This window comes from Beta vulgaris, chromosome 1 (genome assembly GCF_026745355.1).
Source record: "Beta vulgaris subsp. vulgaris cultivar EL10 chromosome 1, EL10.2, whole genome shotgun sequence".
In the NCBI taxonomy this organism is placed as follows: Eukaryota; Viridiplantae; Streptophyta; class Magnoliopsida; order Caryophyllales; family Amaranthaceae; genus Beta; species Beta vulgaris.
In genome coordinates, this window is record NC_079202.1 from 60,197,305 (window position 1) to 60,223,839 (window position 26,535).

The 26,535-nt window shown below is 33.7% G+C and overlaps 1 protein-coding gene across 2 annotated transcripts; it reads left to right on the forward strand.

Moving 5' to 3' along the window:
• Positions 1-20,724: 20,724 nt before the first annotated feature.
• LOC104886773 (F-box/kelch-repeat protein At3g61590) lies at positions 20,725-24,215 on the forward strand. 2 transcript variants are annotated; one of them, XM_019247971.3, is made up of 2 exons: positions 20,725-21,037; positions 22,510-24,215. In XM_019247971.3, the coding sequence occupies exon 2, from the start codon at positions 22,527-22,529 to the stop codon at positions 23,736-23,738; it is 1,212 nt and encodes a 403-aa protein (XP_019103516.1). In that variant the 5' UTR covers positions 20,725-21,037; positions 22,510-22,526; the 3' UTR covers positions 23,739-24,215. The 2 variants fall into 2 exon arrangements, with proteins under 2 accessions (XP_019103516.1, XP_010669585.1); XM_010671283.4 differs by having other exon boundaries at positions 20,726-21,298.
• Positions 24,216-26,535: the final 2,320 nt, after the last annotated feature.

The following is a 26,535-nucleotide window of genomic DNA, read 5'->3' on the forward strand; positions in this document are numbered from 1 at the left end:
ACCTTTTAATAGTGCTTAAAACACACCCTATAAGGAGAGTCCCCTTCCATACCGAGTTACATATAAGTCCCATACATGAGAGTCTTTCCAAGACTTATGAAAACATGAATTATGAGACTAAGAGAAAAACATAAAACGTAAAATAAAACATACATCTCGAACCAAAGACTTGAAATACAAGAATAGCTTCGAGGAGTAATGAGCATACTGATGAAGTAAAACTTGAGGCAGCCTACGACCTCACCTTGCTGAGTGCCCCTTCAGCTTGAATAGCCTATAACCACGCTATGAATTCTTCTCTACGGAGGAGTCCTTGCTTCGCTAATGAGTCAGCGACATAGTTTGCGCCTCGCCCCCTGTGCACAATAGTAATATCTAGACCATTCTTTCGGGCGTTCCTAATGAAATTCAAGTGGAAATTCATATTCCACGGCCCACCTTTGTCATCATTACTCCAAAGGACTGCATTTGCAGAATCAGATTCGAGTATTAATTTTGCACCTTTAACCATATCACTCGACAGAGAGATCATAATGGCCTTGTGAATTGCGAGGATTTCAGCGCAGTTTATTTCCATGTAAGGAATGGGGGAGGAAAAAAGGCACCTGAAATTTCCTTTCTGATTTCTTAGGACCCCTCCGATAGCTGAACGCGAGCCGAAAGGTTGGACCGAGGCGTCAACATTCCACTTAAACACATGACTTGATGGGGGCTGCCATATAATATCTTCTTTAGAGGAGAGCTTATGTGAGTCAGTCATCTGATTTCCCCTCCATTGAAGGCTCGCGGGATTGCGCATAATATCACAAGGAGAGTAGGGAAATTTTTCTTTCCATCCCGATATCCACCAACCCAATCTGAGCAAAACCAATTCTTTCATATCCTTGATGCTTGAGGCAGTGTTGCTGAAAACCCGCTTGTTCCTCTCTTTCCATATGGACCACAGCATGATGAAGAATATTGTTGACCACACTTTACTGAAGAACGACACTTTTTTTGGCCAATACCACTGAGTGAAAGCCTCTCGAAGAGATGACGGGAATACCCACTTAACCTGCCATAAATTTAACCACCACGACCATAGTTTGGATGAGACCGAACAATGGAGTAGGAGGTGATCACTCGTTTCCGGTTCCATCAAGCATAGAGGGCATAGATTGTTTTCCGCATTTATTATTCCGATTCCAGCTAGCTGTGCGGGTGTTGATTTTCCCCATTAACGCGAGCCATACAAAGACCTCAATTCTATGAGGTACAAGCCCTTTCCAAACGCCCTTAATTGCGTCATGAATTACGGGGGGTGCATTTTATCCAATTCAAGTGTGATGGATTTGGTGGAGAAATTACCTGCTTTGGTATGAGCCCAAACTAATTGATCACGGGCTTCCTGAGATGGGTGGACTTGCTGCAGTCTCATATCGAGCCTCTTCTTCTCACTTCGGTCTTGCGGCCTGAATTCCCTTTTCCAAGAGAAAGTCCATACCCAATTGAAGCCTTCCCAAAAACCATACGAATCCACTGTTGCGTTTGGGTTGATTGAGATTGCAAAAAGACGAGGAAAATCACTCTTTAGTGGGGTTGAGGATAACCATGGGTCAAGCCAAAATCTGGTTTGAGATCCTCTCCCAATGTTTTTGCGGATGCCATTACACAAAATCGACTTGGCATTGGTGTGATGTAAGATGGCTGCACATATATGCCTCCATGGGCCCCCAAATTTCGGGACATCAAGATCCAAAATCGAAATGTTCGGCGCATATTTATATTTCTCGCGAATGACAGCACACCAAAAAGGAGATGGATCTTGGAGAAACCTCCAAATCCATTTCGAGAGCATTGCAATGTTTTTATGAATTATGTTGCCAATACTTAGTCCTCCCAATGATTTCGGCAATTGTATGATGTTCCATGCGACGAGGGGAGTGACCTTTTTTCCATACTACCCGACCACAAGAATTTGCTTGTATTTTGTTCATCTTTTCAACTACACCTTTAGGGATGGAAAATAGTGACATGTAGTATAGTGGAAGATTGGCCAAGGAAGATTTGATCAATGTTATTCTTCCACCTATTGAGAGCATTTTACCTTTCCAAGATGCGAGTTTGTGTGAGATTTTATCAATAATTGGATCCCACGCTTGAAGACGAGAGAGGTTTCCGCCTATAGGTAGGCCCAAGTAAGTAAAAGGAATGTTGCCAATTTTGCAAAGTAAGGAGCTTGCCGCTTCTAGAATCCACTCCTTAGATGTTTATCCATGTAGCTCTTGTAAAGTTAACTTGGAGGCCGGAAGCTAGGTGGAAGAGAATGAGAGCCTTCTTGATATTTTTTAAGGATTCCATTTTAGCTTCACTAAATATGAGGGTATCATCCGCGTATTGGAGATGAGTAACTTTTAGCCCATTTTTACACACTTCGACTCCGCTCCATAACCCCTTTTCAACGGCCTTTGCAATTACTTGATTTAGCACTTCTCCAATGAGCACAAATAAGAAGGGAGATAACGGATCGCCTTGCCTCAACCCTCTCTTGAGTTTGAATGGAGTGCAGGGGGAACCATTGATCAATATTGAAGCCGATGCCGTTGTTACACATGTCATTATCCATTCACACCATTTCGGTGGGAATTTCATTTGCTCCAATGTCCATTTGAGGAAACTCCAAGAGATGCTATCATATGCTTTGTGGAAATCGAGCTTGAAGAGAATAGCCTCGTTTCCACTTTTCTTGTATGAATCAATCACTTCACCCGCAACTAATGCACCGTCGAGAATTTGACGCCCTTCGATATATGAAGATTGAAGGGGTCCAATGAGTGAGTTTACCACTTTTTGAAGTCTTCTCGCCATCACTTTTGCAATTATTTTATATATACTCCCCACCATGCTAATCGGTCTATAGTCTTTAAGACTTGTTGGGTTCTCCACTTTTGGGATGAGAGTAATGTAGGCCGTGTTACACCCTTTGGGAAGGTGAGCTGAAGCCCAAAAATTGTGAACGATCTCATATATGTCATGCTTAACTATCTCCCAAGCACTCTTGATGAATTTGAAGTTGAAGCCATCCGGCCCCGGGGCCTTGTCCACACTACATGAAGCCACTGCACTGTCGATTTCTTCACAAGAGAAAGGTAGAGTGAGCTGTGAAGCCTGTTCTTGGGACACATGTTTGAAGTTCAGATTCTCAAATACCGGTCTTCTGACATGCTCTTCCTTGAAAATGCTTTTGAAGAAGGCGGTTGCTTCAAACTTTATTCGTGATGGTTCATCAATAATCTGCCCACCTATATCAATGCTTGCTATGAAATTTTTTCGCCTCTTGTTAGAGGCTATAGCATGAAAGAACTTTGTATTACGATCGCCTTCTTTGAGCCATGTTATTCTGGAGTTTTGTGCCCAATACATTTCTTTCCTTTTGATCCACATCCACAATTCAGATTGAGCCTTTTTTCTTTCTTCCAATTCTTGATCATCGAGGTCCCTCAGGTTGTTTATTCTGTCCAGCTTCTGAATTTCTTCTTCAAGCCTTTTAATGCTCGAGTCAATGTTACCGAATTCATCATGATTCCAAGTTTTGAGCTGCTTCTTTACCTCTCTTAATTTCTCCACCGTGTGTAATGCTGCGGATTTTTGCCACACATTGTTAACTATTTTAAGACATCTAGGGTCAGTGAGCCAACAATTTTGAAACCGGAAGGGTTTCGGACCCCAATTCAGCTCCTTGGAATGCACTAATAATGGGCAGTGATCCGACAATCCCCTTTGTAGAAGCGTTACTTTGAGAGCTGGGAATTTCGATATCCATTCTGAGTGAACAAAAAGTCTATCAAGGATGCTCTTCGAATTACTTCGGAACCATGTGAATCCACCACATGTCGATGGAATTTCGAGGAGGTGAGATTCCTGCACAAATTGTTTAAAGTTAGTAACTCCAGTTTGAGATAGTAGGAGACTACTCTTTCTTTGGCTCTTAGAACTTCGTTAAAGTCCCGATGATGAGGCACGGAAGCATGTTGGATTGAATGAATTCTGTGATCTCCTTCCACACCTCAGTCCTCAATGCTATGTCGCATGGATTGTACACATTGATAAGAGTACATTCAAACTCCGTTGCTCTCAGATTGCCACTAATTGCAATCCAGTGTTTGTTTATGTTATTGGACGTCATGTTGAAGTTTTTGTTGTTCCATAGTGAGAGTATCCCTCCCGAGTTTCCTTCTGATGGACGAAATCCACCCAATATCTTCTGCTTTACAGAAGGTTTTGACAGATTTTTTGTTTATGGCACACATTTTTGTTTCTTGAATAAACACAAACATGGGGTCATGATTCGAAATTATCTTCCTGAGCAAACATCTCTTAGGTCTTGCTGTGAGACCTCTTATATTCCATGATAACAACGACATTAACAAAACTCTTATTATGAGATCACTGTCAAGTGAGTTAGGAGTTGTTTGCCTCCCAGTTTTGCAATTGAGCATTGAGGACTACCCCTATTCTTTTTTTAAGTTCCGACAGGGTGCCATTGAAAGAGAGTCCTATGTCTTCAGCCATTCTAATCACATCATCAATGTGTATGGTATTGGTTTTGTTCTGAAGCAGTGAGTTTGGACTCTTTCTTTGCTCTTCTACCATCTGCTCTTCAGTTTCTTTCTTTTTTCTATTTTTTTCCTTCTTCTTCTTTCTTTTTCAATTTTTGTTTGGGCTGGGATGAAATCCTCAAACCCTGGTGGGAAGAGAGGCCCTGAACAGGTTGAAGATTCTGTGGTTGATATGGACGAGGACTTCAATGTGTTTGGTCTTAAGAGCGGCCCATATTTGTTGTTTAAAATAATGGGCGAGGTTTGGGGTTTAAATGTGTTTGATAGGTCACTTGGGCTGATTTGTAATGGGCTAATAATTTCGGAGTTTTTTTGTTTATGGCATGTGTTTAAAAGATGATGGGTTTTGGTGGGGGAGTGTATTTCTCTGACTTCTGTTTCATCCAGAATGTGAATTGTTTCTCCTGTAGCTGCCTTTTCTGGAGAATGATGATTAGGAGTTTCGGGAGATGTGAAGCTGTGTTGTGGGTCCTGGTCATGTCCTCCGAGGTGTTTTATTTCATTATTGGAATTGACAGGCATTAAAGTTTGCTTTTGTTCTATGACAAGACTTTCTACATTCTCTTCTTCATTGCCTACGTCATCACTAAAAGCAACCAGGCTTTTTGTTTCTTTTTTGTCATGATGTGACTTTTCATGTGAAGGAGACTTACCTGGTGCTGGCTGCATGGGACTGCTTGACTTTTCCTTTTGTTCCCCTTTTCTATCACCTTTGCATGGACAAGAATTCTGGAATTTTATTTGCTGTCTTTCAGTTATGAATATGGAATATTGCACATCATCAACTTGCATTTGGACTTGACAGTTGATGTCAAATAGACAATCTGTAATAATCATAACATGAGCACAGTCAAGTTTGTCATATATCACTGATTTTACTCTTCCAAACACACTCCCTAACTTGTGAAAATTGTTGTATCCCCAGGCAATCAGTGGCACTCCATATATAGTTACCCACGTCTCCCTCCATAACGTTGCACTGTGCTTGTTGACGTTTCGGATTGCAATGTACCACCTTTCAAGCCATTTGCTTTCAGTTATGCTATGCTTGTCTTCTATCGTGTCAAAGGTTAGAAGATGCTGCATTCCCCCATTGATCTAATGGATAAGCAATTCACTCCCTCCGCTAACATGTGGTCCATTATTGCGTCTGCTGATTGTATGGAATCTGTAATTCCTATTGCACTTCTTTGCAACATTTCATCATTCTCGCTGCATCTATCACCGTCTATGGCTGCTGCATATTCGCCTTCACCTTCTATCTCCTTTAATGCATTCCTTGCTTTTTCAGTCTCTTCTCCTAAGCATCTGGAGCTCATTATTCTGTGTTTTGAAGGGTTTGGCTTGATTAAAGTGGCTCTAGGCTTGTCATTTGCTGCAGTCCCTGTGACATGTTTTTCTTGGTTGGATTGATCATGCGAGTTCGCCTTTTCATTGTGTGTTTGTCACCTCTTTATAGGACCTATAATCACGAAAGTTTGTTTTGGAATTTTTTTGTTTGGTTGTGTGGTTCGTAAAATTGTGCTGGGTTGTATGTGGTTGGTTTTTTTGGTTTTGGGTATACTGCTTGGCGTGGGTTTATCGTATTTGGCTGGGAATACGGTTATTTTGGATCCTTTAACACTCCTTCCATTTTCATCTCTCAGGGCTGTTTGTAGAGATTGTGGGAAGTGATACTGAACAAAGGCGAACTTGTGGTTCGAGTTTTTCTGGGTTGTGGGGATTGTGATGCTTGCAATTGCACCATGGGTTCGAAATATTTGTGAGATTTCAGGGATTGTTATTGATGGGTGTAGATGGTTTATGAAGCATGTTTTGGATGCTTGAGGCTGATGGTTTTTGGTTTTCGATCGCTTGACAGTGATCCATGGGGTTTCATTGTTTCTCTCTCTAAAACCTCTCTCACTCTCTCTCATTAGACGTTCTTTTGGTATTCTTCTCTTGTATGTAGTTAAACTTTCCTCCAAAATGGACTTGTGCTAGAGCCTAGAGCAAATAATATTTATCATGTTATCAGAAAGAACGAACCTGACCCATTATAAAATGCAAGATTTAAGGTGTTAAAGATTTGTTTCAAAAAAATTGTTGAGAAAATCTAAAATACTCTACATGACTATTATTTTATATAAAAAATACAATTATTGGTCAAAGTACAATATATGAGTAATATTACAAAATGGGCAGTGTAGATTAAAAAAATCGTTTTACTAATGAGTTGATATTATCTCACTTTCTGTCTTCCCATGCATATTAGTTTATATCTATATATCATGATAATGGGTGATAATGCAAGATCTTCTGGTCGCCAAAATTTAAAAAATAAAGATAAAATTTGCAAGATCTTCTGGATTAAATTAAAGAAAGTGGATGAGCCAAAGTTTTGAGGCTAGAATTGCATATTTGCATGGCAATGCAAGCTGAGAGTGTCATGTTGTAACTTGTCGTACTACTAGTATTTACTATTTAGAAGTAGTTTACATATGAAAATAGACCCACGAACAATAATGTTTTGAAGTGTCAACATCCATAATCAGCTGAAAGGTATCAAAGGATGATCATTCAAGTGTTACAACTTACAAAGGGTGAACCCCCCCCCCCCAGGTGCACTGCCTAGAAGTTAGTTGGATTTGTTCATTTGTATATTTTTTATTTTTGTTTATATGCTCGGCTTTTCTTATACTCCTTCTGTTTCTTTTTAATTTACTTTGAGGGAGAAACAAGAAGGAAGTACAGAAGTATGAGAGAGAAACTGAAAAGTGAGATAGAGAAACAAAAGAGTGGTTAAAATATTTAAAAGTGAATGATGTGGGTGGAAAAAGAAGAGAAAATAGATGTGATATGTTATCAAGAATAGAAAAAGCAGCCGTGTGTCGGTGTGTAGATTAAAAATAAATGAACTAAAAAAGAAAGTGTATAGATTAAAAAGAAACGGAAGAAATATACATAAACGCTGAAATAATAATAGAACAAGGGAGCTAGATATGTTTAGAGCTATATATTACAATTTGGAGCAAACAAGTTAACAACATGCATGTTAGGCATGCAACGAAAAAAGGGCCGTGTAGATGATCAATATCTATGGCATGAAATAGGAAATAGCAAAAATACTCTTAATTAACCAAAGCAAGGGGAAACCACTAATTGTCCATCAAATTTTGTAATTAATAACCAATTCGGCGATAATGTAGAAATTACTCATCATTTCTCTAACATACATCTCGCTCCTAGATTTTGTAATACATATATAAACCCATAACTTCTCTACGCATAAAAAATATTTGTAAGTGATAGAGTATAAATCTATTCTTGGAGCCTTAACTATCAACTTAAACTTTTGGTTAGTTGGTCCTTTGACATGATATCAGAGTCCGAGTTGCGGGTCTCGTCTAAACTGGGTATTTGATCGCTACTGGATAAGGATTTACTTTGACAGGATGTCCAGCCTCTAAGAGGATTATTGCTCAGACCTTTCTAAGGACCCCCTCACTTGTCAAAGGACGAGACCCAGTTTAGACGATACCCGCAATCCGAGCTCTGATACCATGTCAAAGGACCAACTCAACCAAAAGTTTAAGCTGGTGGTTGAGGCCCCAAGAATAGATTTATACACTATCAGTCTCAACACGAGGATTCCAAATATCAACTTTTTATAACTTTTACTTATACGTAATTAGAGATATTAACATTCAAAAAAACGTCTTGATAAATGTGAAAAATCAAACGGTGCAACTATTTTGAAACGAAGAAAATAGATAATAGATTGATACTCCCTCCGTTTTTTTTAGATGTAACATATTGACTTTGGGCACTATTCATCCAATACACTTTGACCACTAATTGTTATTTATACATAAGAAAAAATATAGTCATGTTGGATCTTTTTTGATTCGTCACGGTATACACTTTCCAAATATATATTTTTTATAATTTTTACTTTTATACAATTGGAGATATTATCGGTCAAAGTTGTGTCTCGACAAATGTGAAAAGTTCAATGTTACATCTAAAAAAACCGGAGGGAGTATAAAATTAGTAGTCGCTTAATTTCGATACTACTATATTCTTTTTATAGACACCTACTAGGCTACTATTTTAACATAGACAACAAAACCTAACACATAGGGACCGGCCAGCTAAAATCAACAACAACAAAATTACTCGTGGCAGCTTGTAAAGGTTTTTTATACAAGAATCAATTTGTTACTGGCTACAATTAGTGGTGTCAATTCAGTTAACCAGTTCAGTTCTGGTTCAAACCAAACAGTTCAGTTGACTTCAGTTCAGTTAATTCAGTTTATTTTTCCAAACTTAATTGATTCAGTTTAAACTTTTTCGGTTTCAGTTTCAATCCATACAGTTAATTCAATTTTCAGTTAAGTTCAGTTCAGTTTACAGTTATCTTTTGGTTTGACCCATGCAGTTTTGGTTTAAACAGTTGGCTTTTTACGGATTACTATCAGTTAAACAGTTATTTTCGGTTTGGATTCAGTTATTTTCAGTTTCTTAAGGAAACCCGCATTGACTCGGGTGAAAGTTGATATCGGTTATGACGTGTGTTTCGGGTCTCGCTTCGGGTCGATCCGTTATTCATTGCAGGAAATTCCGATTTAGTTGGACTTTTATCACATAGGTTAAAGTGTTGTTAAATTGTCGAACACAACAATGGCACCAAGAGACGTATATATATTGTCTGCGAAATGGCATTTTGAAGTTGCCAAATTTTCTGTAAAATTATTTTATTAAAGGTTCAATATTTGGCTGATATTGAAAAATTCAATTTCAAATTCTTCATTATTCTATAGTTTTCCAATGTGTAACTATCAATGATGAATTTGTGATTGGTTGTGGTCAAAGATTAAGATGATGATTGATAATGATGACTTACTTTATAAATCAGTTAATGTAAGTGGTTAAGCATTATAAATCAGTATAATGGAATTTGAAATAAAAAACATCTACTTAAATAATCCAAGTATTTATTAGTGTACATTATGAATGTATCAATGGTAGCTTCTAAGTTGATTTAAGATAACAATGCGATATTTGAGTAATCGTCTTTATGTGAAATGCATTTTGAAACATAAAACATATGATTGAACTAATACGTACGTAGTTATTGGTTAGATGGACGATGTATATCAATATAAGTCATTAAGTTGATTCAACATAGCTATATTCTATTTAACCAAGTCATATTTAATTTCAACTAATTTTGAAACTACAAATATCCAATTGAAGTAGAATAAGTTGTTATCAGACATATGAATAATGAATGTATCATTAATAAGTAACATAAAGCGATGATGAAAATAGTAATAATACAAATAATAGCAACAATAACTATGATGACACTTAGTTAGTTACTCTTAGTCAACTCGTGTGTGCGGTAAATAGCTATGATGACAATGAAAACAATAACAATAATGAACATAAATTATAAGAAGTTACTATCGACTCAATGAAATTCATATAAGTTATATCGTTACACAATAAGTTCACTTAAATAGATATAATCTAACTACTAAATAATTAGGTGATAGACTAATAGTTGTATACGTAACACTATAACTCTATAAGAATTATAGCTTATCCTATAACACGTCAATATAATTATATTGTTATACTATAATTCATGTAAATGACTATAATCAAAACATTAATGACCTTAGAGCTAGAGTAACAACTCAACAAGTAATGAAGTAACAATGATCAACGTTAACCACTTATCACTTAATCGAATATGTCAATATGTCATATGAAAATGATACATAATCAAACACTATGTTAGTAGAGGATGAACATGATCGAATTTCGTTAAGTTAAGGTTCATAATATTGGCATAAATTAATTAATGAAATGATCATAAGATTGATTGTCTTCGACATTAATCAAAAGTTAAAACCATCAAATGAATATGATCATACGATTGATCATCGATGTTATTACACGGTTTTAACAATAATCAAAAAGCATACTAGAAATCCGTCTATTTCATTATTTAAATAATCACACATTCATGTATTTCATACTTAACACTTAACAATTTATACTTTCACAGTTTCACTGTTTCACATCAATACATCATTATTCATTGAACATCATGATTGGTGATGATCAAGGTGATGATGATTTATAATGGTGAATGCTCATATATTTGTGATGACGATGATGATTAAAGTCGATAAACACAAACTAATATAATACGAGTATAATGTGACAAAAATCAGTATAGTTGGGCAATCATTAAGCTAAACTCAATATGTATACTATGTAGATAGATGTATTGCATTTCGAGTACATATTAATGTATAGAATAGTGTATAGATCAAAGTATTGAATTTTGAATATAGATTAGTATAAACACAATCTAATACGAATTGATTAGTATATAGAATAGTTAATCTAAGTCAGTAATCATTATGCTAATCGTCTTTAAGTGTAATGCATTTTGAAACTATACTCTATTTAAGTTAAGCATCCAATCTAAGTCGAGCTATGAGCTATCGAGACTCCGGTGGAGTATCATAAAAGGAGTATAACTAAAATTAAGAAACGCAATTCATAACTTTAATAATAATAATAATAATAATAATAATAATAATAATAATAATAATAATAATAATAATAATAATAATAATAATAACAATAATAATAATATTAATAATAATAATAGTAGTAGTAGTTATACTATGCTAATTAATAAACGATAGTTATACTTAAGTATACTCCCTCTGTTTTTTTTTATCTTTCTCACTTAGAATCTTGACACTATTCATGCATAGAGAGAATCTTCTCAAATGTTCTCAATTTATAAGAAAAAACATAGTCATGTGGGGTCTTGTTTGATTCGTCTCAATTAGTACTTTATTAATATTCAATCGTTATAATTTTTACTAATATATAATGAAAGATATTTAAGTTTTAAAACGTGCATTGGCAAACGTGCAAAGTCAAAGTAGGAATGATAAAAAAAAACAGAGGGAGTACTAATAGTAATTTTAATAAAGATATTTAAAATTTTAAATTATAATAAAATAATAATAATTGACTAATTATTACAGATTTTAAGTTGTTAAACCAAGACAACAACTACTAAAATGATAAGAATATAAGAATATCAATCCATGTGCTAGGTCATCAATCCATGTACTAGGTCATTCTATTTTTCTATTGGCTAAAGAATGATATCATGGATCATGAATTAGAACCATTGATCTAAGAAGGATTAAAATCTAACCATTAATTGTGTATTGTAACAAAAAAGAAGGAGAAAAAGATGGATCCAATCTCATCCGTTGAGGATTTTCATTCAACGGACGAGATTAAAGTTAGAAACCCTAACATTGTTAGATATAAACGAAGTGAGTGTTCTCCCACATCTCTCTTCTGCCGTTTTTTCGATCATTATCTCTTCTCCTCTGCTCTTTGCCATATTTCTCCGGTGCTTGAAAGCATTCACCTGGTCTTATATCTCTCCTCTCTAAACTTACCTATGTTTTCTCTGTCCATCTCAGCCCTTGAATCTTTGTTTTTTATGGCGAAATTGCAAACTTAAGCGAAAAACCAAATCGGATCCAAAGCGAAGAAATCAGACCCAAGTTGATGTTTTTGTCGTGAAAATCTCAAGAATCGAGGTTTTTGAATATAATATACATGCCTTAGTTTTACATCTGGATTATAAGATAATTCTAGGTCTTATCAGGTTTATGTAGATTTAGAATTTATAAGGTTTTTTGGTAATTTTTATCTTTTATGTTTTAGATCTTGTTTTCAGGAGAACTCTGAATTTCTGTTATTAATTTTACATCTTCTGTAATTTATTGTTATCATGTATTTGTTCATCGTTGTAATACATGTAGAGACTATATGGTGGAAGCTATAAAATATTCCTTCATCTCTTTCTTTGATTTCGTTTGTTTGTAAAGTTTCCAGCCTCAATCTTTCTTTAATTTGTAATTCTGAATTTATATTTCTAATAATGTGATATTTGAGAATTTAGTTTTTAGGTGTCGGGTGATAAAAAAACATAAGCTTCAATTTGATTATAATTTTCGAATTTCTTGCTAGGTTGTTGAATTGAAATGAGTTAATGCGTACAACTTGTATAAGTGTATAGCTAATAAAGGAAAGAAAATTAAAAAACAGAGCAATTGCTGGAACATTTTTGGTTTTGTTTTAGTTATATTATCTTGATTTTGAGTAGTATTAGTAGAGTGATAGAGTAATTTGCAGGGACTTGTTTAGTTCAAAGTTTGGGACATTAGTTTGATTTCATTAATTATGTCCATAACTCAATAGATAAGACTATAAGAGCCATAGAAGTGATAAACAAAACTACAAAGGGGTCATGGCTTCTGCTGAATTTTTTCGACAGGTGGGTTTTTTCGATCGTTTACAAATAAACGCAAACCACTGAACCAACACAAAGCCACAAAGGTGAAAGTTTGCTGGGCCAAAAAAAAAGACAGAAAAAGTGGGAAATAGTATGTTAAAAGACATTATTAAGATTGTTATTTGAATGTAGTGATTTATTTATAATGGAAATAGTAATTGAAAATTGAAATCACTTGTTTTTATCTTTGTCTAGTTATTAAGGTGTCATGTCATTGCACGTCAATAATTTAGGTAAATTAAAAATTATGAAATTAGGTGTTACATTTTGAAACAGTTCAGTTTGAGTCTTTGAGACAATTGTATTTTATATAGTTTAAAATTATTTTATTTAGTTTGATTCGGTTTAGTTTAAAGCAGTTTTATTCAATTTTATACAGTTCAGTTAAAAAACAGTTAGATTTAGTTCAGTTAAAAACAGTTTTATTCAGTTTGATTCAGTTCAGTTAAAAACAGTTTGAAACAGTTTTCAATTAAATTCAGTTCATTTTCAGTTCAGTTCAGTTCAGTTTAAATCGGTTTTTCGTTCAGTTAATTTCGGTTTGATATGTTTTCGGTTGAGTATCAGTTCAGTTTCAGTTCAGTTAATTGCAGTTTACTTTAATCTGATTAACTTATCGGTTTTTAACTTTTCAGTTATGGGTCAATTCAGTTCAGTTTATTCAGTTCAGTTGATCAACAGTTTGCAGTTTAACCATCGGTTTTCAACCAAACTGACAGCACTAGCTACAATGTAAAAAGCATTCATGATGTGGAGTAGGTCAAAACTCCTAAATGTCCTACAATTTAAGGTGACCCAAACATCACCAATGCAAAAATTTTTTACAAAATTTAAATAAATTAAAGGCATAATGCAAGTGCAAAACCTTTTTGATTTTTGGTACTAAGAACAAGACACTAACTTAGCATAATAAGATAATGTGGTGCATTTTCATGGTCCCACAAGAAAACGTGCATCCACCCATTAGCTTAGTGCATTTTTTCTTTCCTAAAAAGATATGCATATAACAAATATAACTAAGAATCATGCTTATTGCTTCCCCTCTATATTAAGCAAAAGCCTAGGAAACTTTAACTCAAATACTCTTATGAAGGTATGTTCTCTACTCTCTAGCTTTCTTCTTAGCCAAGATATTGTAGATCGAAGAACTAATAATTAACATTAACTTTGTTAACCTTAGCTTGATAATTTGTGATCAATTTGTGAGGGAACAAATTTTGGAACCTCAAATCTACATAGGTTACTGATATTAGTTATATCAGTATAGTTTTGACATGTTTCACACATGAAAACTACGTGAAGGTAATCAAGGTATACCAATTCGGTTGAATATCTGTTCGTGAAATTCAAATACGTACATTGATTTTTTTTCCTGCTTCCAATTGTTATTTTATTCTATAAATGATTTTGGGGTAGTATTTTCACATAATTATCTTATTAATTTCTTTATTCAAATATTACAACTCTTATATATTTTCTTTGTTTTAAAATATATGCTTTACCCCTCAAAAAGAAAATATCACTATAGTTGCTAAATACCCTTAAGTGGTTAATCTCCCACTGAGTTTCTCCTAAAACGTACCAATGATACTTTTTCCTTTAACAGTTTTTCTTTATTCAAAAAGTGATAGTGTTCCACTCTCATTCTGTATTTTTTTAAGAATCGCTTAGTAAAAATAATTTACTTTTTCTATGTAGCATCTAAATTAAAACAAATAATGAATATCAAAACAAATTCAATTTTTAATGATGTATTATAATGTGAAGGGCATGATGTTTGAGTGGAATATGGATCACCAATTTTCAAAACCTTATACTTAATATCATACTTCAATTAATTATCAACTCAATGAGAGAAGTAAGTGTTTTTGGATTAATTAAAGTATTATGACATAATTACTAATTTATTACTCCCTCCGTCCCATAATATAAGTCCTGATTCTGTTTTTACACGGGAATTAAGGTAAACTAGAATCTTATTTTATTTAAATAAAAAGATTCATTTTTATTGGGAAACACTTACATGTTTTTTTCTTTTTAACAAAAAGATAAAAACTTAACATTAATATTGCATAGTTTAATGTGTAGAGGAGTTTAATGAGTTATGAGATACTACTTTATCATTAATAATGGTGCATTGGAAGCTGAAATTATGAGGACTTTTTGGGAGTTAAATTATTTTCATGAGGGTATTTTGGGTATAATTATTGATTGAAAATAGAAACAAGACTTATATTTTGGGACACTTTAAAAGGAAAGGGGACTTATATTATGGGACGGAGGGAGTATATAGGAATAATAACTAAGTGCAAGTACTGAGGAAAAAACAAGAATATTAGTATGACGTTCTTATCAATTTAACGTTCCAATATTTTTTCACTTGCGCAAAGCTTCTATAATGCTCTCAATAGCAACTAGAATTAGATGCTCGCACACAAATCTTTTGAACATTTCACATTTGCACGTTTTACATTTGCTCATTTATGTGAGAAATATGCAAAAAAAATGTATTTGAAAACATATAGTTATAGGTGCTCTCAAGAATACCTAATAATTTGTTAAAATAATAGTCTATCACCCCTTAATAGGCTTTTGTCTGCCCTCTCTTGGACTTTTGCCACAAACTTGTTATAAAATCAAAGTTGTTATAACTATAACATATATAATGAGGTCTAATTAAAAAAATTAAGAATCGTACACTTTAAAAAAACTGTGTTGAAAATCCACTTCGTCATATAAGCATGAGCAACCCAAATCACATATTGACATTGTATCATTACTTTCCAATTTATATGGGAATAATATATAGTCTGAAGAACAAAAAAAACAACTATAGTGAAGCAATATATATATAGTCCATCACTTTCACAGTGATTTCTCAATTAGGACAAAATCTCACATTACCTTATTTTGCGTCCATATTCAAACATTAGTGATGGGTCGGCGGCTTTACCCAGCTAGCGCAGCACAAGTGCACAACTTGAGGTAGGAGAAAGGAAAAATAGCCATAAAATAGGAGTACTTTACAAAATATAATTATCAATAATAACTAGCATTTGGGCCCGGACATTGCTCCGGATTGGTATTATTTTCCGAACTTAATATGTATTTTTTTTTGCGTTCCTATTAAAATATATTAAGGAAAACTCAATATTTAAAAGGTACAAGTATAATAATGTGGACACTTAAAGCATTAAAAGTTGATTGAGATGATAATTGTGTCATGTATAATACCAAGTAAGTGTTGGCCCAGTGGTGATGGGGACTGGCTTTGGTAGGACGGACCCGTGTTCGAATCCCCGCAACACTCCCCTTGGGAGAGGAATGGATCCTAACCACCCCGAACTTGGTCTCGATCCAGATGTAGCTCGAAGGGTGAACCGGGTGCAAACACCCAAAAAAATTTATTTTTGTTAATTGACATGACTTATGTACACACGCATATCTTTTAATATATTTGTATAAATGGGATATAATTGAATTATAATGAATGTTTGACAGTGTGGCTTAAATAATACAGTAGGTGTTTAATTAGTAGGAAAAATAGGACGAAAAGTGAGGTCAGTATCCAAATTGATTACTTTGTCAAAAGTACCTGCTCATTGCAAAGGCAAATCTGTTTTTTGCTACTTTAATGTAGAGATGTCAAACTATTGAGTATTGATTGAGTGTTTAAGTATTGTCACCTTTACTATACTAGTTACTACTAGAATATATTGTTAGTTGAGTTTTGTGCTTTATGACAGGTTTAGGTTATTGCTTGTGGCAGCGCCAGGACAAGATCAATACCATAATCATTCTTTTTTCGCATTTTGGCACATCACTTATCTTCACATTAATGAGTAGTTATATGCATGTCAGTATGTACGGCATCGCAATACTAATACCCTAAAGAGCGTCATATGCTCGCAAATTCATTAGATGCATGCATCCATGCAGCTTCATGGATCATGTATGGATGTATTACGCATACCATAGCTTATTCGGTCGATTACAAATCATCGAAATTTATATACTTCCTTCGTTTTAAAATAAATCAAATATTTCTGTTTCTCTTCTTGATGTGAGAGTTTTTTTAAAATAAGCGTTTAGATATAAACCGTTATGATTAAACCATGTACCTATTTCACCCCAAACTATGTAGAGCTTAAGTTTGGAGTTTTGCTATAGCAAATGTTTTAACTCTTTTGGACTCGATCGGCTTATTGGATCTCTATAAATTATAGTTAGTAGTGGAGTATAAATCCGCAAATTATTCAACTTTATGATGCTTATTATTAAATTGTAGGGAGAGCAAGTCTTGGTGTTTATGTCCGTTACGGACTTAATTATTAATATCTACTACCTCCGTTTTTTAACAAGTGCAACATTTTCCTTATTTAGAATAGTCACAATAAGTGCAACCAAGCTTAAAATGGTAAAAAAAGTTCAATATTATTACAAATATGCCACCAAAAAGCAAGAGGGGACCACAACTTTTTTGTTTCATCACTTGAATTACTCTACTTTATTATGGTCCCAACTTTTTCTCTCTACATTCTTTGGTATTCCCCCACTTTCTCTATGTTGCACTTATTAAGAAACGGAAGAAGTATAATATACTTGTATTGATATCGAATACTCGTTTAATTTGTATTAAAAAAATTCAATTAGTACTCAAACCTCTTGCAATTACTTACCATTAAAGCTACGTACAAAATTAGATGATACCAATCTATTATTGGTACTTGACTACTTTCAGATAGATTCCAATAGCGACTCATTGTAAAGGTGCCTAAATCAACAAAGCCAAGCCACGTATAAATTTTTTTTAGTAGATGGTTCCACAGTTTTTTTTTTCTTCCCTTAAACTTTATCTGTTTGTTTTATTGTTCTTAGAAAAGGATTTTTTTTGTTGAAATGGATTAGTGTTTTTTTTAGCATATCCGCCTAATTAATCGCATCTATTCCTCCCATCTCTCGTATTTATCCAGGCTCTCATGGTGAAAAAGGAAAAAAAAAAAAGGATATAAAGAGAAAATTAAAGGAAAATAAAGCATCATGTGGAGACGTGGAACATTTATGCTGTTAAAGTAAGGTTGGAGATTTCATTAGCTGTCTAAATATACTACGTCAATTGGGGTTGGCGTGAGTGATTAAGGACCTCTCGCTCTTTAACCAAAGTCTCATGTTCGAGTTTTGGGTATGGAAAAAATTCCAATTGGAAAGGATGTTGCCCTTCAAAATACCCATGCGAACTCCCACATGAGTTTAATCCACTCATCGAAGACGGTGGGAAACTCTTCGTAATAGGACAAAAAAAAAAATATATTACCATTAACGTCACCTTGTTAGATTTAACGACACACCCTTTTGTGAAGGGATGAGCCTAATTTTTTTGGATTTATCTAATCCATTAATGGACATAAATACATAATATTCGGTAGGTTATAGTTTATCCCCTTCCCTAGCTCGTCAGGTAAGGAACTAGACATTTGCGGCCCGTTTGGTAGTCGTTAATAAATTGTGGTAATGGGAATGAATTTTAAGTGTAATTTTATTAGGGAAGCACTCTTAAAATCTCCATGGTGACATGTTTACCATTTTTTCTCCATGGGCAAGCAATCTCACCCCCTAAACTTGTGTTTTTGTCTCCAAGGGGAAGCAATTTCCATTACCACTCATTACCACCTACAAGGTGGTATTGGATGGGAATGAAAATTCAAGAAGGAAAGTGGACACTTTAGGATAAATTAGCATTACCATGGGAATGGACAATGATATTTTGCACAAATTTACACACAAATTCATTCCCATTACCACTATTTATGACTAACTACCAAACGAGCCGTTGGTGCATGATTTAGTGAATTCTATACCCTACAATTCAAAAGGTGGGATGACAACTCAAAAGAGATATGACTACACTCCACACATGAAAATGTAGAGAATTTGAGAAAAATAAAGGACCAAATGGAGAGGGATTAGCTCCATCTTCAGAATAATACAGGTGTAGAATACTTGTAAACTTAGGTAAAAGTCATTCTCTTTAGAAGGGATACTCAATACTCATGTATGAATTTGACATTTGTTGCCAAAGATCCTTGGGTCTAAATGTCTAATGTTATCTTGCCCATCTACCAAGTATCATTACCAACATAGTGATAATAACATCATTCATTGATTATTACTAGTGTTTTGGCTCGTCGATGCCTTGGGTCAATTATTATAACATATCTGTTATTATTTATAAGTTTTATAATTCATTTGTTCTTTTTCGTATTTAGTGAGATTTAAAATTTATTAGTTAGCCACAGATCTCTAGTTAATGGATCTAATCCTCTACAAAAAGTAAGAAATTTCGCATATTTTGACTAATTCAAAGTACAAAATAGGGATAGGTTAACCTATCCCAACCTAACTAATAAGTTTCAATAAGTTCAAGAAAATTCAATAAGTTGGGATAGATTAAAAAAAAGTTCAAATAAATACATAATAGTCAGATTTAATTGAATATATATCAAGCACGCTAAGTTTCTCAACTATGACTAAAATAGTGGGGGGAAAAAAATTAATGAGAATATAAGCTCAAAATATATAAGTAATAATCTTACTCCTTCCCAAGTTCCTTCATTTTCGTATTATTTGCTCATATTGGTGATAGATGGTACGATATGTAGTTATTTTTAGTTAGTTTTCTTGCATTTGAAAGGTGTCTCATCATTTTATATTATTTTGTCACATATATTTTTTCTTAACTTATTGTATTTTATTTTTCCAAAATAAATTAAAATAAATTGAACAGAATAAAGACATTTAAAATTGAATAGCGAAAGAGGTATCAACGATGGTCGAACCCAGAGACCTTCAACTTTTTATCTTGACAAAATTATCCATCATATTTGAAAGAAGTGATTCGATTTAGAAAAAAAATGCTAGTCCAAATCAACAAAATATTGTTTCGAGAAGAACCTCTGATTCATGTAAAATAAATATCGAGGCTGCTTAGCTTGAAATTTGGCATAAACTTTTGGCTTGCATATATGATTTAGTCTTATTTAGAATTTTTTTTTTGCTATATACAACAAAAAAAGGGATAAAAATACCTCCTTTGCTTCAAAATAGTTATACTATTTGCTTTTTCATGTTTGCTGAAACACTTTTTTGAATGCTAATATCTCTAATTTCATATAAGTAAAAATTATAAAAAGTTAATATTTGAAATCCTCGTATTGACACGAATTTAACAATATTCCACTTGATTATGTTTTTTCTTATAAAATGGTAAGAGAAAGTTTGTCAAAATTTGCTGATGAATAGTTACAAAATGACAAATGGCACAACTATGTTGAAATGGAGCAAGTATTTTTATAACACAAACTTTTTATAATTTTTATTTGTTAATAATTAAACATATTATTGTATAAAACTATGTATTGGTAAGCGTAATAACATGAAATGATGCAACTATTTCTAAACGGATAATACATAACATAAACTCTGTTTTTTTTAAACTTATTTTTAGCTCAACTTAATTTTCCTTTGCGATTCAATTTCTCTCAGTTTAGTTCAATTTAATAGATTTCAGTTTAATTTTTTGCAGTTCAAAAGAACGGTATTACGGTGCCATAGAGATGTGGGGTGGGAGGTGGGGGGTGTGAAGGGTTGTTAGTTTGACAAAATGGAGGGTATGGGTGAGCTAGAAAGCATTACACATCTCTCTTTGGATTTTACAAAATTAAGATTAAGGCCAAAAAGTAGAGACAATTGGTCCTCTACCATTATAAACCCATCAAAGCTCACACATCCATAAGAAATCTTGTTTTGTATGCAGTAAACTTGAAAAAACAACATCCCCACTTTCTTTTTCTCTCTCTTCTTCTCTTTCATAAAATTTCTTGGGTGTTGGTTTTTTGTTTATTTGAGCAACAAAACCGCCTTTCCGTTGCATTCTAACTTCGCCTGTCGTTTTTACTTCTTTTTATTCATCCAAAGTTTCAACCTAAAACCAAACACACTACACAACACAACACAATTTTCTCTCTCCTCTTTTCTCTCTGAGAGAGAGGTATCTTCTTCCTCTTTATAACAGAGACAAGTTAGCTACTTTTATAACCTTCCTTCATATTTTGTTTTTGTTCATAATTTCTCACTTTTACCATTTCAAATTTTCTGTCTTTTTTTATTTATTTTGTATTTCCTACATTTCCTTCAGAAACAACACCCATTTGATTGTTTTAATTTTACTCACTTGAATCTGGAGTTTTCTGTTGAATCTGTGTTCTTAAGCTTCAGAAAATTTTAAAAATTCGTCTATTTTCCCATCAAGGTATTATCTTTTTTCTGTTTCTTTTTGCAATTAGAATTTTAATTTTGTGTAATTTTTTTGTTGGGTATTTGTTTGTTAGAGTTAGTTATGCTTTTATTTTTCTGGGTTCGTTTTTTTTTTTTGTTTGGAAATTGTGTACTTTGTTAAATCATTTATGTTATTGAGTGGTTGTCTGATTAACATGGCAATTGCTGGTGGGATTTTTTATGAATAGTATATGATTAAATTGTTGCTGTTAGTTTAATTATTTACTACCTACCTAACATTTTATTGCTATTATTTGACAATCATTTTGGTGGAATTCCAATTTTGAGTTTCAACATTTAGAAATCCAAAGTTCGTAGCTTTATTGGGTATTAATTCTGATTATGAATTTAATGTGAGCTAATTGAAATTTTGAATCTGGTGATTTGTTCTGCTTTTTTTTTTTTCTGGGGGGTGTTTTTTTTTGCTGGGATTAGCTTGTATTCTTCTTGTTGATTGTGTGATTTTTCTTATGTTTTTCTGCAGTTTTCTTCTTCAAGATATGTATAGTTGCTATCCTAATGTGTTCATTTCTGTAAATGCCATTTGATAAATCAAGTTTAGCTGAATTAGCTTTGCCTTCATTCTGTAAATTTTTGAAGTGGTTTTAGGGAAAAAAAAAGTTCTGTGTGTCGAGGATAAGACTGCATGCATCTGAATTCAATTTTTGTAGGAGACATGTTGTGGTTGTTGTTGCTGTCATTGCTTAGTACTTGAGCTGTATGGGAGTCTTTATAGGCCTAAAGCTCGGTGACTAGGAGCTATGCTACTCTGAATCGGGTGCTCGTCCGCACTGACGGACACGGGTGCGTGTTCAAGTGTCTGACTTTATATTAAATGAAAAAATTTCATGCATTTTGGCCCAAAATGTAGTGCCAAAATGTGCATACATGTTGGAGTGTTATGCATCAAACACTCGTGTATGTGAGGTAATGAAGAGTCTGAGTAGCATACATTAGGAGCTATAATAGTAAGAGCAGAATGGAGTTGCTCTAAATATTATTTTGCAAAAATTTTAATATTTCATTGTTGAGAAGGATAGTGATCTTGGTTCTTTGAGCTTTTAAAGAAGATATGCATTTGATTTATGTTAAGGTTTTAAAGAAGATATGCAGTTGATTTATGTGTGTTGGAAATTTTGTGTCGATACATGAAGTGTTTTCAATGTGAGACTATTCTCTGTGCAGGTATCTTTTATCTCACTATGGATAGAAATGCATGGGTTAACCATTATCAATATGGCTCTGTATTACACCCTGTTGAATTTGATGCATTTTCTGATGTTAACAATGAAGTCAACAAAGACATTGTATCTGTAGATTCAGCTCTTCCAGATGACCTATTGGAGAGGATTCTGGCGTATCTCCCTATCGCGAGCATTTTTAGAGCGGGTTGTGTGAGTAAGAGATGGCATGATATAGTGACTTCAGAACGCTTTTTGTGGAACTTCTCTGTCCATGTTGTATCACATAAGCCCTGGTATTTCATGTTTACCAGCACCGATGAATCTTTTGGGTATTCATATGATCCGACCCTTAAGAAGTGGTATGGGATTGACCTCCCTTACTTTGTTACCTCCAATTGGTTCATTGCTTCGTCTTTTGGCCTCGTTTGCTTCATGAACAATGATAGTAGGAGCGAGCTTCATGTGTACAACCCCATCACTCAATGCAGCAGGAGGCTCGTTGAACCTCCAGGTGTTAAATTCTCTGATTACAGCGCCCTTGCAATATCTGTGGACAAGGCATCTCACAACTACAGTGTCTCTATCGTGAAATCGAAACAAGTACCAGACAACTTCTACGAATGGGATCTGTCAATCCATATCTATAACTCAGAAACGATGATATGGGTCACGTCCCTCACTGAAGTTTTAAACGGGTGGAGAGCCGGTGATGAGAGTGTGATATGTGATGGTGTTCTCTACTTCTTGCTGTACTCTACAGGGGGTGGAATGCCTGATAATCGTCATGGCTTGATTAAATACAATCTCGCAAGCCGATCATCCCATGGTTTATTAACAAGGAATTTTATCCCAGCTCCTTGCTCTTTAACATGTGGTCGATTGATGAACCTCAAGGACAAGTTAGTAATGGTTGGAGGCATCGGAAAACAGGATCGATCCGACATAATCAAAGGAATCGGAATTTGGGTCTTAAAAGGTTCCGAATGGCAAGAAGTTACTCGAATGCCACATAAGTACTTTCAAGGTTTCGGAGAGTTCGATGATGTTTTCGCTAGTAGCGGAACCGAGGATCTGATATACATCCAAAGCTATGGAGCACCAGCCTTGCTTTTATTTGATATGAACCAGAAGCAATGGAGATGGTCACAAAAATGTCCTGTTACCAAGAGGTTCCCTCTTCAGCTTTTCACTGGCTTTTCTTTTGAACCTAGGCTTGAAGTTTCTCCTTAAAGATGTGGGTGAATATTAGTTATTACTTACAATCTCAAAACCCTACCAAAATTTGTCTTTTGGTTATCATAACATCTATCTTTCAGAACAGTGAAAAGAAAAACATACCAGCTGGAAAAATAGCTGCATCTCCCAAAAAAAAAAAAAAAATGAGAGCTTTTTTTTTTTGTACTTAAATCTTTTCCATTGACAACTGAACTGAAGTACAAGTTCTGATCACCTTGGGATTGAAAATCCAAGACATATGTTTAAGTCATTCTCATTTTTGCCCTTTATTTTTAAGATAAGCATTTATTAATTGTCTCTTTGTGTTTGTGCTATGAACAACAAATTGGTTGATTTTACACAAGGAAACAGACAAAAATGTCCTATTAGTATTTTCTGTTTTTTTTTCTTCTCTTTTTTTGAGTTTTATAGTACTATGAAATGTAATTATATGAACAATATTTATATCATTATGTTGTTGTCCTTGTATCATGTTTGGTTGGTTCTGAACAAAATTTGTTGATTTGCTGTAATGGTAGAAAAACTGTTTGTCTTCAGAAACACTGTTTAGGTGGTGGGTGATTCTAGCTATTGCTTAGCTAGTTTCAGCAATCTTTGGAACACCCAAATCAAGATTTTTAAAGTTTTTGAGATGGGTTTTTGGGGATTGAGACTTTTTGAAGTCAATATTATGGGGGTGGATGGAAGTTTTACTTCCATTTCTTAACATCAATTATTATGTCTCTCAATAAAGTTTTTATATTTGGAAGCAATCTTTTGGATAAAGTTCATATACAAGTTGTTGGTTGGATGATTTCCTTAATAAAGTAAGTTACTGTTTTTTTTTAATTTGTTTTCAGTTCAGTTTAGTTTTTCTCTGTTTAAAAGAATGGGATCTAAGATGGCACTAAAATTATAACGTGACATATCAATATGAAATTTAATTAATTGAAACTCGAATGGAATGTAGAATTTCAAGCTTGAATTGTACTCATGCAATGCTTAATAAAGAGTGTATCTTGTTATTGTTTCTATTAGGGAAAGCTAAAGCTCTAGAGAGAATGATTTATCAAAAAAATTAGAAAACTAAGAAAGTTGAAACAAAATTAGAAAAAATAATGTTACAGATAGAAGATTTGGGGATTTTCGCAAGCTTTTCAAGTTAAAGTTACATTGTGATTTGAGCTTACTCAAGCTCAAATTTTACCTGAGTAACTCGCGAGTTGGTTCATCTTCTTTGTACACCTTAAAGCATTGTATTGCTTTTATAGATGGCATATTCAAATTGATGTTGATTAATGTCCAAATTAATGAATGTATTCATTTGTATAGATGACATTAATAATTTCAAATTTTAGGCATAGATCATTATGTTATTATACTCCCTCTGTTTCATATTATAAGGCATTTTAGCTAAAAGAATTTGTTTCAAAATATAAGGCATTCTACAATACCAATGTAAGATTAAATGCAATTTTATATTATCAAGATAAGCTTATAGGTTGTTTTGTATTATCAATACAATATTTAATGTCAATTCTTATTACCCATGCAAAACTAACTAAAATTAACTAAATTATTAATTTGTGTGCAAAAACCTTAAACGACTTATATTTTGAAACGGAGGGAGTATTCATTTTTATAAAAATTATGACTCTTTTATTGTCCTGCCTTAAAGTTGTGAGTTAAAGGTTGACACAAATTTTTAGTGCAATATGGAAAATTTTGATGGATTTTATTACTTCAATATTATTACTACTATTTTTATCTATACTAATATATTGAAAAGCATTCCTAAATAAGGAAACAACGCTACACGTCGTTTTCGCTTAGAGTTTTTATGCCATGTAATTTACATACACTAATAAAATAGAAAATACATTAGGTAAGATCCGATCTCGTGGTCACAAGCTATATACTAATATCTTAACTACTAAACTAAGTAATACTCAATGTTATTATTTCAAAATATAATATTAATAAATGAAATGTATAATTACTCGAGATGTAGCACAGATCTAAAAACTGGTTATTATTATTATTATTTGATGGGGAAGTGGGGGTTTGTGTTGAGGAGGAGGTTTGCAATGATGCTATGGTTGATTACTGAAGTGTGACTAGGCCTAGCTAGGAGCATAGGACCACAGTGTAGGCGTAGAGTAATGGGGGAGTATGCTTTTGCTCTTTTCACTTTCTATTAAGCATATTCATGTCAGGAAGATGGGTAAAACTCAAGGCATGTGCTCTTTCCTAATAAAAAAACAGTATGTTCTGGCATTTAAAATTGTTGGCTTCTTCCCATTTATGCATGCTGAGGTGTTTCTGGCAATGTTTAGTTGCTATTTAGGGTTAATATTGCCCCCTACAATGATCTAAGGCTACTATAAATTAAGCCCATGCATCATTAACAACTGTGGTCCTTACCATCAACACTTATTATAATTATGTGAATGTTTGCCGTTTGTCTATTGTAATGTACTCCTTCCGTCCCAATTTAGTTGTTATATTTTGATCGTAGGCACTATTCACGTTATAACTTTGATTATCTTTTACTTCATATACATAATAAAAAACATAGTCATGTTGGATCTTGTTTGATTCGTCCCAATTTGTATTTTTCAAATATATAATTTTTATAATTTTTTCATATATATAACTCAAGATATTGATGTTTGAAGTTGCATCTCATAAACTGTAATAAAGCAAATGTAGCAACTAAATTGGGACAGAAGGAGTAATAATTTACTCATTCCGGTCTTTATTAATTTACCCATTTCTTTTTTTTTTTTTTTTTTGAATAGAACCCCCCAGG